The sequence below is a fragment of the Malaclemys terrapin genome, chromosome 6 (assembly GCF_027887155.1).
Source record: "Malaclemys terrapin pileata isolate rMalTer1 chromosome 6, rMalTer1.hap1, whole genome shotgun sequence".
Classification (NCBI taxonomy): Eukaryota; Metazoa; Chordata; order Testudines; family Emydidae; genus Malaclemys; species Malaclemys terrapin.
In genome coordinates this window covers 121,472,323-121,485,895 of record NC_071510.1, presented here as the reverse complement: position 1 = coordinate 121,485,895, position 13,573 = coordinate 121,472,323, and the positions used below count along the sequence as shown (strand labels likewise).

At 48.4% G+C, this 13,573-nt stretch overlaps 1 protein-coding gene across 1 annotated transcript in view; it reads left to right on the top strand.

Annotated features, from left to right (window-relative positions):
- ARK2C (arkadia (RNF111) C-terminal like ring finger ubiquitin ligase 2C) overlaps window positions 1-13,573 on the top strand; it is a 119,776-nt gene that overhangs the window by 72,985 nt on the left and 33,218 nt on the right. Inside the window, exon 2 of the mRNA XM_054033081.1 lies at window positions 12,939-13,248. Within this exon, the coding sequence (XP_053889056.1) occupies window positions 12,939-13,248 (310 nt within the window). The remainder of the gene's footprint in view (window positions 1-12,938; window positions 13,249-13,573) is intronic.

Here is a 13,573-nt window from a genome sequence, read left to right as displayed (position 1 = left end):
CCTGTCTCCCACGCCCAGGCTGTAATCACTGATCCCCACATCTACAAAAGGATTTAGTTGCCTAGCTCCCACTTTAGGCACCTAAGCCCAGATTTAGGCACCACTGTTCCTCAAAACCCCCACTAAGCTGCCACCAAACTCTGGGGGCGCTGAAATCCCTTGGCCATAAAGTCCCCATGTTGCCTAAGTGCCTGTCACTGGACATGGGCACGACACCTCACTCTAAGCACCTATCGCGCATGTAAGGGTTTGTCTGCATTGCAGTTAAACACTGGTGGCTGCCCCAGGCCAGCTGATTCGGGCTCATGGGGCTCGGGCTGCGGGGCTGTAAAATTGCGGTGTAGATGTTTGGGCTTGGGCTGGAGCCTGGGACCCTCCCTGCTTGCGAGTCCCCAGAGCTCGGTTTCCAGCCTGAACGTCTACACCGCAGTTTTACAGCCCTGTAGTCCAAGCCCCCGCAAGCCTGAGTCAGCTGAAATGGGCCACCCGCGGGTGTGTAGACCTATCCTAAGGGCCTCAATGGGATCCTCAAACCAGGCGGAGATAGGCAACAGCCATCTTGCCATGGGGCCCTGTCTGGTAGGTGTTCTTAACACATGCCTTCATCAACGACTTAGATATTGGCATAGAAAGTACGCTTATTAAGTTTGCGGATGATACCAAACTGGGAGGGATTGCAACTACTTTGGAGGACAGGGTCATAATTCAAAATGATCTGGACAAATTGGAGAAATGGGCTGAGGTAAACAGGATGAAGTTTAACAAAGACAAATGCAAAGTGCTCCACTTAGGAAGGAAAAATCAATTTCACACATACAGAATGGGAAAAGACTGTCTAGGAAGGAGTACGGCAGAAAGGGATCTAGGGGTTATAGTGGACCACAAGCTAAATATGAGTCAACAGTGTGATGCTGTTGCAAAAAAAGCAAACATGATTCTGGGATGCATTAACAGGTGTGTTGTGAGCAAGACACGAGAAGTCATTCTTCCGCTCTACTCTGCTCTGGTTAGGCCTCAGCTGGAGTATTGTGTCCAGTTCTGGGCACCGCATTTTAAAAAAGATGTGGAGAAATTGGAAAGGGTCCAAAGAAGAGCAACAAGAATGATTAAAGGTCTTGAGAACATGACCTATGAAGGAAGGCTGAAAGAACTGGGTTTGTTTAGTTTGGAAAAGAGAAGACTGAGAGGGGACATGATAGCAGTTTTCAGGTATCTAAAAGGGTGTCATAAGGAGGAGGGAGAGAACTTGTTCACCTTAGCCTCTAAGAATAGAACCAGAAACAATGGGTTTAAACTGCAGCAAGGGAGGTCTAGGTTGGACATTAGGAAAAAGTTCCTAACTGTCAGGGTGGTTAAACACTGGAACAAATTGCCTAGGGAGGTTGTGGAATCTCCGTCTCTGGAGATATTTAAGAGTAGGTTAGATAAATGTCTATCAGGGATGGTCTAGACAGTATTTGGTCCTGCCATGCGGGCAGGGGACTGGACTCGATGACCTCTCGAGGTCCCTTCCAGTCCTATAATCTATGAATCTATGTCCAACTCCAGGCAAAATGGCAGGGGGAGGAGCAGGCCTATGCTAGAACCCAGAGGCCAGTGGTTAGGGTACTCACTTGGGAGGAAGGAGACCCTGGTTCAATTCCCCTCCTACCTGATGCAGGAAAGGGATTTGAACATAGGTCTCCTACTTCTCAGGTGAGTGCTATAGCCACTGCATCTTGGGATACTCTACTGTGGGCCTCTCCGTCGCTCCTGTTGAAGCTGCTCTACTGTGTATAAATAATGAAATTCACATTGGGTCAAAGAATGTGAGCGTGACTCTGTAGTCCAGTGGTTAGGGCTTTCCCCTTATTATCATTAATAAAGGTATGAAATAAGTCCGTGCCTAACACCTGTGCCATGGCACATTCTAGGCCAGCCAGCTGTCTGATGGATCTGGTTCAGGCATTTAAGTGGCGCACTCATCTTGGTAGTAGCTAGGCTTCAGGCTGACTGGTTTTATAGGACTACCTGACACCTCTTTTGTTTTTCAGATTAAATAAAAGGGGAGGACCGTAGAGGTCCCAAGTGGCCTGGTGCTTCCAGTCAGGGGCGGCTCCAAGCACCAGTGCAGCATGCGCGTGCCTGGGGCGGCAAGCCGCGGCGGGCGTCCACCGGTCGCTGTGAGGGCGGCAGTCAGGCGGCCTTCGGCGACGTGCCTGTGGGAGGTCCGCCGGTCCCGCGGTTTCAGGGCAATTCGGTGAAGCCGCGGACCGGCAGATCACCCGCAGAAATGCTGCCAAATCAGCGTGACCACGGACCGCCCGCAGGCATGCGGCCGAAGGCTGCCTGACTGCTGTGCTTGGGGCAACAAAAAACATAGAGCAGCCCCTGCTTCCAGTCCATCTGGAAGTAAGAAAATCTGCTCTGGTGTGATTTCCCCTCCACTCCCTTTCCGACTGTCTGCCATAGGTTCTTACATGCCCCCCACTACTCTATCTGAGCACCTCACAATCTTCAGTGTATACATCCTCACAAGTGCTGTCATCTCCCTTTTAAAGAGGTACAGAGAGACTAAGGTCCAGCTCCTCAAAGGTCCTTAGACCTGCTTAGCTCAGCAGGGCAATGCCTAACCTTCGGTCGCCTGCTGCCTTGTGGCATCTCCACCCTGAGCTAGACACCCAGGCTCCATGTACAATGCATGGGGAGAATTAAGCATTTAGGGAAGGGATCGTGAGAACCAGCCAGCTGCGCTAGGAGCTGCGTAAGCTAGCCATGAGCGCAGTGCCGAGGAGAGAGGCTTAGGTGCATCTTAGGCAGCTAACATGGTACATCTGACCGACGGACCAGAGACAGCACTTCCATCTGCTCGGGATCCTCAGCAGCAAACCCTGTCCTGGAGTTCGGGACCTAAGCCAGGTCAGCCTGTTCCTTAACAGGTGAAACTGTCCCTGTCTCTTTTGCCCATCATAGAATCATAGAATATCAGGGTTGGAAGGGACCTCAGGAGGTCATCTAGTCCAACCCCCTGCTCAAAGCAGGACCAATTCCCAATAAATCATCCCAGCCAGGGCTTTGTCAAGCCTGACTTTAAAAACCTCTAAGGAAGGAGATTCCACCACCTCCCTAGGTAACACATTGCAGTGCTTCACCACCCTCTTAGTGAAAAAGTTTTTCCTAAACCTCCCCCACTGCAACTTGAGACCATTACTCCTTGTTCTGTCATCAGGTACCACTGAGAACAGTCTAGATCCATCCTCTTTGGAACCCCCTTTCAGGTAGTTGAAAGCAGCTATCAAATCCCCCCTCATTCTTCTCTTCTGCAGACTAAACAATCCCAGTTCCCTCAGCCTCTCCTCATAAGTCATGTGCTCCAGCCCCCTAATCATTTTTGTTGCCCTCCGCTGGACTCTTTCCAATTTTTCCACATCCTTCCTGTAGTGTGGGGCCCAAAACTGGACACAGTACTCCAGATGAGGCCTCACCAATGTTGAATAGAGGGGAATGATCACATCCCTCGATCTGCTGGCAGTGCTCCTACTTATACAGCCCAAAATGCCGTTAGCCTTCTTGGCAACAAGGGCACACTGTTGACTCATATCCAGCTTCTCGTCCACGGTAACCCCTAGGTCTTTTTCTGCAGAACTGCTGCCTAGCCATTCGGTCCCTAGTCTGTAACAGTGAATGGGATTCTTCCATCCTAAGTGCAGGTCTCTGCACTTGTCCTTCTTGAACCTCATCAGGTTTCTTTTGGCCCAATCCTCTAATTTGTCTAGGTCCCTCTGTATCCTATTCCTACCTTCCAGCGTATCTGCCACTCCTCCCAGTTTAGTGTCATCTGCAAACTTGCTGAGAGTGCAGTTCACGCCATCCTCCAGATCATTAATGAAGATATTGAACAAAACCGGCCCCAGGACCGACCCCTGGGGCACTCCGCTTGATACCGGCTGCCAACTAGACATGGAGCCATTGATCACTACCCGTTGAGTCTGACGATCTAGCCAGCTTTCTATCCACCTTATAGTCCATTCATCCAGCCCATACTTCTTTAACTTGCTGGCAAGAATACTATGGGAGACCGTATCAAAAGCTTTGCTAAAGTCAAGGAATAACACATCCACTGCTTTCCCCTCATCCACAGACCCAGTTATCTCCTCATAGAAGGCAATTAGGTTAGTCAGGCATGACTTGCCCTTGGTGAATCCATGCTGACTGTTCCTGATCACTTTCCTCTCCTCTAAGTGCTTCAGAATTGATTCCTTGAGGACCTGCTCCATCGTTTTTCCAGGCATTCCCCTGCCCATTTTGAGAATCCCGCTTTGGGGCCTCTGCTGCTTCGGCTTGAGCTAGGGCTCTGAGCAGCTCGTTAGCTGTGGAGTGGTGTCACAGCTTAGGTGGCTTCGGAAACGCCCACTGGCAGGAGCGTGGGTGCCTAGGGGAATTAGGCGCTTACAGTGATAGGAGGCAGCTGAGCAGTGGTTTTGCAAATGTCAGTGGTGTCTAAATGGTGGCCCTAGGCACCAAGTACCTTTGAAGATCTGTCTCTAAGTGATTTAGCCAAGCTCAGAGAGGAACGGGAGCTTGAACCCAGGCCTCCTAAGTCTTAGGGCATGGCTACTCTCTGAGTGCAGCGGCCGTGGTGCCATAGCTGTGCTGCTGTAGTGCGTAATGTAGCCACTTCCTACAGCAATGGAAGGGGGATTTCTGTCGCTGTAGGCAACCCACCTCCCTACGTGGCAGTAGCTAGCTCGAAGGAAACAGTCTTCTGTCGACCACGTGCATCTACACTGGGGTTAGCCTGACATAGCTATGGGCTCAGAGGTGTGAATTTCACACCCCTGACTGCCAGAGCTATAGTCACCTAACTTTTAAGCGCAGACCAGGCCTCAGTTGGCAGCAAACTGGGGCGTCAATCTACCCCGCACTGGCGTGCCCTGCATTAAGTGTCTGTGTGGACCATGCTGCCAGGCACAAAAAATTCCCTCGTGCCCTTTGATCTGCCCTGCTTTGAAATGGGGTAGATCAAAGCACCCTAGGAGCCTTTTGGTGTGTGGCAGCAGACACTTAATGCGGGGCATGCTAGTGCAGGGTAGAGTGACACCCCAGCTTGCTGCAAACTGACTGTTTGCTTAGACAAGCCTTAGGCTACTGCTATAACCACAGGACCATCCTTCCTCTCTGTTAATCATTTGGACAAGCTGTTAGACGCAGGGCAATTTTCCTGAGCCATCCCAAACCTTTGTGTTTTCTTCATTCTCCATCAGCCAGAGCTAGCACAAAAAGGGCGAAATTGCCACATTGGCTTCCATGCAGTCTCACAGGCGTAACTCAGCACAGGATGTCGCCTGCCATCTGACGTTGGGACGGGTTAGGTAGGACACGTTGAGGACTTTGTGACAAGCACTGAGTCAGTGCAGAATGACTGGGAGACTGAATGTGATCAATCACAAAGGGACAGCCAGGAAATGAAGGGGAGAAGATAGAGAATCAAACCATTATGCTGCCAAGCGACATATCGGCAGGAGAATTTTATGCAAGCCTAGCCCCTGAGATTGCCGATCCTCACGGTGCTCAGCCTTAATCAGCTCAGTGGGAACTGGTTTCTCTGGCTGAGTTGTGATATGTTATCTCCTCAGCTGACACAGCAGCTGGGTATTGTTTTCAGGAGGGTCCCTCTCTGAGCTGCTAATCCAATATCCCTTCAAGTTACTATTTAAATATCATAGTCTGATGGGAAAGTACAGGTAAGCGGCACAAGGGGAAAATGGATATTGAGAGAAAGACCGAGAGAGCACAAAATAAATCATTAATAATCCGGAACCTCAGGGAAGAGCTAGAAGTTCCAATTTAGGGAGGCACATAAATAAACTGGACACATTGAGGGGTTGCCCTGGTGGCTTTTGAATCCACCTCGCTGGTAGAGAAAGGAGGGGCATGTGCTGTTTTTCCAGATTTGCTTGGGGTCAAAAGCCCTCAGCTGGAACAGCAGCAGCACTTCATCACTCGCAGGGCCGGCTCTAGGCACCAGCAAAACAAGCTGGTGCTTGGGGCGGCACATTTTTAGGGGCGGCATGGCCGGCGCCAGAATGCCGCCCCTAAAAATGTGCCCCGGCCGCCCTAGCTCACCTCCGCTGCTGCTGCCATGGTGCGCGAAACAGCTGATTCGCGCGCCGCGGCGGCTCGGGGTCTCCCCCTCCCTCCCTCCCAGGCTCTCATACCTGGGAGGGAGGGGGAGATCCCGAGCGGCCGTTTCGCGCGCCGCTGCTTCCCCTCCGTTCCAGGCTTGAGCGCCTAGGAGGGAGGGGGAGAAGCGGCGCCAGCGCCGCGGCCACTCGGAGTCTCCCCCTCCCTCTCAGGCTCTCAAACCTGGGAGGGAGGGGGAGATCCCGAGCGGCTGCAGCGCGGGCGCCGCTTCTCCCCCTCCCTCCTAGGCTTGAGAGCCTTGGGGGAGGAGGCAGGGTTGGGGATTTGGGGAAGGGGCGGAGTTGAGGCCGGGGCCGGGGGTGGGGTAATTAAAGAACGGGGGGGGGGGGCAGGGGGGCGGCCAAAATTGTTTTTGCTTTGGGCGGCAAAAATCCTAGAGCCGGCCCTGATCACTCGGTGGTCGAAGTGTGCGCGCTACCATGCTAACACGCTCTCTTTCCCTGTTCGTCTGGAGAATGGAGAATAAGGATCTGATCCAAAGGCCATTGAAGTCAGTGGGAGTCTTTGAATTGGCTTTGGAGCAGGCCCTAAGAAAACAGCTATTAATGCAGAGACCAGTCCTTTGAGCTGTTAGCTTCTCACTGGTAAGCTATCTGCTTACCTGTCCGGAGATCAAAGTGCATTAATGGAAAAATAAAGTCGATTGTGGTTGGTCCAGTCAGGGGCTCAGATCTTCCGTTCACATGGAGATCGAAACTTGGGGCCCTTTGTGACATCTCCCCTCTTTAATCCTAGAACTACATTGCCTTTTTGCAAATTCCTGCTGCAGGCAGGTTATGCAGAGCCTGGCACAGGAATGATGCAATTAGTGGCTTTTGAATGTGATGTGCACATTTCCAGCGTCGTCATCTTTGCCGCAGAAATGTCCTATAAACTCAAGAGCTGCTCTGGAAAGTGAAAGTGGCACCCTGGCCATCATTACAGGGAGAACAAACACTGAGAACAGTGTGGTGTCTCTGGACAGATCTTTAGTTATGGATTTCTCTCTGTTGTGCCACATATTACTGTCTAAACAAAGGATTGTTGAAATAAATGGATCAAGTTCTCATTTGACCCAGAATCTCTCATGGGCAGTGACTTTATGTTCCAATGCAAATCTGACCTGGGACTGAAATATGGGCTGAGCAAAAAGAAAAGAATAAATGTTACTGGAGTAAATACCATAGGGCTTAATATATGGAGATATACCTATCTCAAAGAACTGGAAGGGACCTTGAAAGGTCATTAAGTCCAGCCCCCTGCCTTCACTAGCAGGACCAAGTACTGATTTTTGCCCCAGATCCCTAAGTGGCCCCTCAAGGATTGAACTCACAGCTGTGGGTTTAACAGGCTAATGTGCAAACCACTGAGCTATCCCTCCCTCCCAATCAGGTGCGCTTTACCCTGAGAAATCTTTCATTAAATTCAGTAAAGGCATGGTTCTGCAAGGCCAGATTCTGATCTCAGTTACATCGGGGTAAATCCAGGATAATTCTGTTCCATTGATGTCAGCGGAGGTACTATGGGTTTACCCTAGTTAAGAGATTTCATCCTGTGTGATTTTCAGCAACTATTTGCAATTTGTGATGTGTGGTTGGTCAGTTGCATTGTACTGGTGTTGTTTCTGCTTCTGTCTGGATGACCACAACAGAAAGAGAGAGGTGACAGAGATTTCAAGATGGCTGTGCTACGACTTCCTTTGAAACCACAGGCCTGCAGATGTATTTCACAAAGATTCTGTCTTTCCTGAGACATCCTCACAACCACACGCACCGCTTGTAGGAAAGGAATAAAAAAAAAAGTCACGAATTCTGTCAAAGCAAGTTTGTGGCTTTTATCTTAACGAATGATCCCGCACACAGCTAGCCAATATTGGCCCAGGTCTAATGGAGAGTATCTTCATCAGAGATGAAAATGCATAGTGTAATATTCTGCCCCAGAATAGTGTGAAACTTTTGTAATGGAGCCCCCAAGCTGTGGACAAATCATTCAGTTTCATTAGACTCCCAATGTGTGAATGTCTTCATTCAACCATTTCCAGTGAGTGAGCTCATCAGAACCTGTGTACGATCGGGTTACACACGGAATTGTTCAAAAGTTGGTGGTTTGTGTGTTCAATCAGTTGTTTTAGGGTATGTCTCTGCTTGGAGCTAACACACTAGAGTACTCGTGTAGCCTCGGGAGCACAGGCAGCAGCGAGCGGCGGCAGGTGCTTGTGGTGCCGAGTTACATACCCATGGTGTTCAGGCAGGTTTGTTATCAGAGGAGCTAGCTTTGCTGCTCACCTGCTGATCTGCTCACCTTCCCAGTTACACTCCTGCTTTTAGTGTACTAGCTCGCAGAGAGCTATCACTAGTATGTCTGCACACGCTGGGAATCCCAATCCCAGCTCCGAGTGTAGACGTCCCCTTAGTTTCAATCGGCCTGTGTTTATGGCCTTCCTCTCCACTAGAAATCACCAGCTCGTGACTTGGTTTCAGGACAAATTCATGCAAAACCACAAATTTCAAAGATATCCCCTGTATAATTCTTCCACCTCTTCTGACTTGTAGAGGCACCCCAATGAATAGATGGCCAAACTGCTTTGCCTTTGTCTGACCTAAAATGGCCCCAAAACACAGCCCTGGCCTATGAGCACCCTGCTTTCTAGGGAGTTTGGAGCCACTTCTCAGCTTTGCACATTAGGCTGAACTTCACTGTGTATTCAAAGCACCATGCTAATTGTCGGCGCCCAGTACAATAAATAATACACTTCCAGTTCGAGACCATAACGTCGTCCCAAGTTCACTCCAAACTGGACCCTGCTTCTCTCAAGCGGCTTCCAAATCTGGTCAGAGATTTGAGTTTGTAAGAAAACTTCAACTTGGGTAAATTTCCTGTGTTTTTTGGCTTCGTTGTGGGCATTGTTCTAGTTGCAGGGTTGTGTTTTGTGCAGTCCAATATATAGTAAGTACGTAATGAACAAAGCATTTGAAAGCAACCTCCACTTGTCTCCAATGTGTGTGCTGTTTAGCATGCTGTCTGTCTCCAGGCTGCGTGCTGTAGGAAGTAGATTCACTGACTCTCTCTCAGAGGAGTTCTGAAAGGAGAGTTTTGGCCAGAAAGAATGGTGATTGTATTTTCAAGAGATAAGTGGGTGTCTATTTATTTAAATGCCTCTTGAGAAGCAATCCTATTTCATGCACAAATGGGGTGTGGATGGCTGGTGGTGGAGTGCATGATGCTAATGACTTGCAGTAGGAAGTGATCTTGATCCAGTGGTCAATGGTGCATTATATGCATGGCTCCATGTTGAGCGTGTTTGGAGATGCACCATCCTAGAGGGAGTTCTTGAAGGAACGCTGGGCCTCAGGGAGCAGAATTTCTCCTAGAGTGCCCAGCGCATTGTGATCACTGATACACTCCATCAGACGGAGCAGTATATTATACCATCAACTATGGCTCCACCTTCAGACCTTTCTGCACCCAAGGGGTCACAGACGGAGAAATCCCTGTGCTCTACTGATCACAGGGACTGTATTGCCTGGTGTATGGAGATGGGGGGCGGGGGCGGGGCTCGGTGTGCAATCACTATACATCCACGCAAGGGCTAGTCTCAGTGTGGTGCATAATGAAATCTGTCTTGATAAGGGAGAAAAGTTAGAGTGGAGAGTTGTAAAAAATTGTAGTGAGGTACTGCGCGCCCTTAATTCGTAACGGACTCTTTTGCCAAAGGGATGCTGATTCATTACCTCGGTCCTAATTGTGGGCTCTGCCAGTAGGTTTCTGTGTGGCCCTGGGCAAGTCACTTAACTTCCATATGCCTCATTTTACCTGTCTATAAAGTGAATCTGATACTGTCAAACCCAAGCATTAAAATATGAGTCAAGCCCTAAAAACCATGAAATTGTTTAAAGATCATGAAACTTTTTTTAAAAAACTGATAAATCTGGGGTTCTTTTTCTTTCCTTTTTGGGTGCTGAGCCGTTTGGGTGTAGTTGAGTCACATTCTGAAGGTTTTAAGATGAGATTTTCGTGAAATAACTTGACTCCAGGAGCCAGGTCTTGACAAAAACAGTCATTGGGTTGAGGGGAAAATTTGGGTAAACAGAGTTTTAACCCATGTCTCATTTGGGACATATGGAGTTCAGCTTACCCATTTCTTTTTATACCACTATGGCACAGAAGAAAAATACGAAATATCATGAGATTCGTAAGAGTTGGCAACAGGGATAATACCACCTACCTACACGGGGGTGTTGTGAGGCCAGATTCATGTAATGTTTGAGACACTCTAAAGGAAAGCACCACAGAAGTGCAAATGATTATTTTTTGTCTCTGATACTTATATGGCCCCCAGTACAGTAGTGTCTGAGCATCTCACAATATTTAATGCGCTTATGCTTACAAAACCACTGGTAGGGAAATGCTATTATCCCCATTTTACAGATGAGGACTGAGACAAAGAGAAACTTAGGGCTTGTCCCACATGGAACTTCAGTGTGAGGCAAACCAGAGCATGAATTTACCGTGCACTAGTTTGCCATGCAGTAATGTCCTATGGGGCACAGTATGCTAAAGGTTCTGTAGTGAATTCTGACCTACTCCCGTTTGGTGACAGCCAGGGCACTGTAGATTAACACTCTGGCTTGCTGTGCACTAACATCCCATGTAGACATGCTCTGAATGACTTGCTCAAGGTAAAATACTGTGACTGGTTGGATCACAGAAAACCCCTTGGGAACTGCCAACTGATGTGCTGAGACTACCCCGGAGCCTGTTTCCCCTGGCAGCTTGGGACTTCAGTGCCCTGCCTGATTTGAGCCAGACACGCTAGCCTGCTACAAACCCAGACCCAGGTCTAAACCATGTCCCCTAAATGCTGCAGGCTTCACTGAAAACAGCTTAAGAAGTGTTCCTGTGTCTAACACTCAGCTGCCCAGCTCCCAAGTGGGTCCAAACCCCAAATAAATCCGTTTTACCCTGTATAAAGTGTATACAAGATAAACTCATAAATTGTTCGTCCTCTATAACACTGATAGATATGCACAGCTGTCCCCCCCTCCCCCAGGTATTAATACATACTCTGGGTTAATTAATAAGTAAAAAGTGATTTTATTAAATACAAAAAGTAGGATTTAAGTGGTTCCAAGTAATAACAGACAGAACAAAGTGAATTACCAAGCAAAATAAAATAAAACACACAAGTCTATGCCTAATACAGTAAGAAAACTGAATACAGATAAAACCTCACCCTCAGATGTTTCAATAAACTTCTATCACAGACTGGACGCCTTCCTAGTCTGGGTACAATCCTTTCCCCTGGTACAGCCCTTGTTCCAGCTCAGGTGATAGCTAAGGGATTTCTCATGATTGCAGCCCCCTTTGTTCTGTTCCACCCCCTTATATAGCTTTGGCACAAGGCGGGAATCTTTTGTCTCTTTGGGTCCCCACCCCTCCTAAATGGAAAAGCACCAGGTTTAAGATGAATTTCAGTACCAGGTGACATGGTCACACGTCCTGTGAGACCCCCAGCTTTCATTCTTCCTGACCTGACTCACAGGAAGGCCTGCAAGCAAACAGAGCCATCCACAGTCAATTGTCCTGGTTGATGGGAATCATCAAGATTCCAAACCACCATTAATGGCCCCCACTTTGCATAATTACAATAGGCCCTCAGAGTTATATTTTATATTTCTAGTTTCAGATACAAGAGTGATACATTTATACAAATAGGATGACCACACTCAGTAGATTATAAGCTTTGTAATGATACCTTACAAGAGACCTTTTGCATGAAGCATATTTTAGTTACATTATATTCACACTCATCAGCATATTTTCATAAAATCATATAGAGTGCAATGTCACAGGGAAGTCTGTGGTAGAGAAGGGAATTGAACTCGTGGGGTCTGTCTGCGTGAGAGGGACATGGGCCTCTAGCAGGTAGCACCTGGTTTATTGTTAGTTTAGGAAAGATCTTGCAGATGTTACGGAAAGGCTATATGAGAACCAGGCCTCCCAAGATGAAACAAACAAAGCTGGATGTCTTTGATATAAGGTTTCACTTGGGCCGAACAAAAGAGATGGCCTTAGGCTTAGAGGATAAGAGATTCTACATTTTCGGCTTTGATCTGTACCGGAAGATTTATTCTAATAAACCTCTGAGATTTATTACAAACACTCATCTTGTAGTATGATACACACTGAGAATAAGTAGTTTATATGATGATATTGCTGTCTTTTAATTTCCTACATGAGGATGTTTTTTCAGTGGGTGTGTAGCATGCATGTTCAATCCCTAGTATGCCAGCCAAGATGGCATCTGTTATGAATGCAAAAGTTCTGAGGAAATAGGTATTTATGTGCTCAATCAGCCCACTGGCCCATGTAATCCAGGATCTTGTCTCAGCTAGCAGCCAATGCAAGAAGCTTCAGAAAAAAGTGTAAATCTTCCACCCTGGACAATGATGGCATTGGGGGACACGTAACATTTCTTCCTCACTCCTGGGAGTTTGTGGCTGGCTTGTGTGCGAAAGCAGGAAGGTTTATATGCTTTAAAGATTTCATGTCTGGTTTAATGCTGCTACCCAGCTTGTGCACACGTAATGCAACTGCTGGCTTTTGTGGAGGCATGTTTGGAAATGTGGTCACGGGGATACAGATGACTTTGATCATTAATTCGAAGAGATGGAAGACATCTATGAGGCTTTGTTCCTGATGGGGTATTCTAAAGGAAGTCCTATTGCCTTTGTGGCGGTATTTGCATATTTGATAGACTTGCTTTTCTTTTGCAGGTGCTCCTTTTCAAAGGTCTCAGCACCCTCATGCTACCTCCTGCCGGCACTTCCATCTGGGCCCCCAACCTCAGATCTCAGCTGACTTCCCTCTCCCTCACCCTGTCCAGCCACAGCCAGGGCTGAACCCTCACATGGCGACAGCTCACCAGCATAACGGCCCACTACACCAGCCCCTACCACCTCTGCCAGCCCTGCCGTTTCAGGATGTGACAGGACCCTCCTTCCTACCTCAGGCGCTACACCAGCAATACCTCCTCCAGCAGCAGCTCCTCGAGGCCCAGCACCGCAGGCTCATGCCTCATCCCAGGTGAGTGACCTTTCCACCAAGAAATAGGGCAGCCAGCTGCAAGCCCTGAACTAACCCACCCCAGCCAGCCCATGGCGCTCAAGGGCGATGTCTCTTCTTACATTCGAGACATAACAATACAAGCTCAGCCCTAGGGTAGCTGGGGCTGACACCAGTGTCATCAATGGGGCTCACACACATTTAAATCAGGGCTGAGTTTGGCTCCATGTCCTGTTCATGGAGCGCAGTAAAACAAAGTTGATGTCAAAGTTGACTTGTTGGATGTCAAAGAACATTCTACACACATCTGACCTGCTGGAGGGGATAGATGCCCCGGCCTGATTTT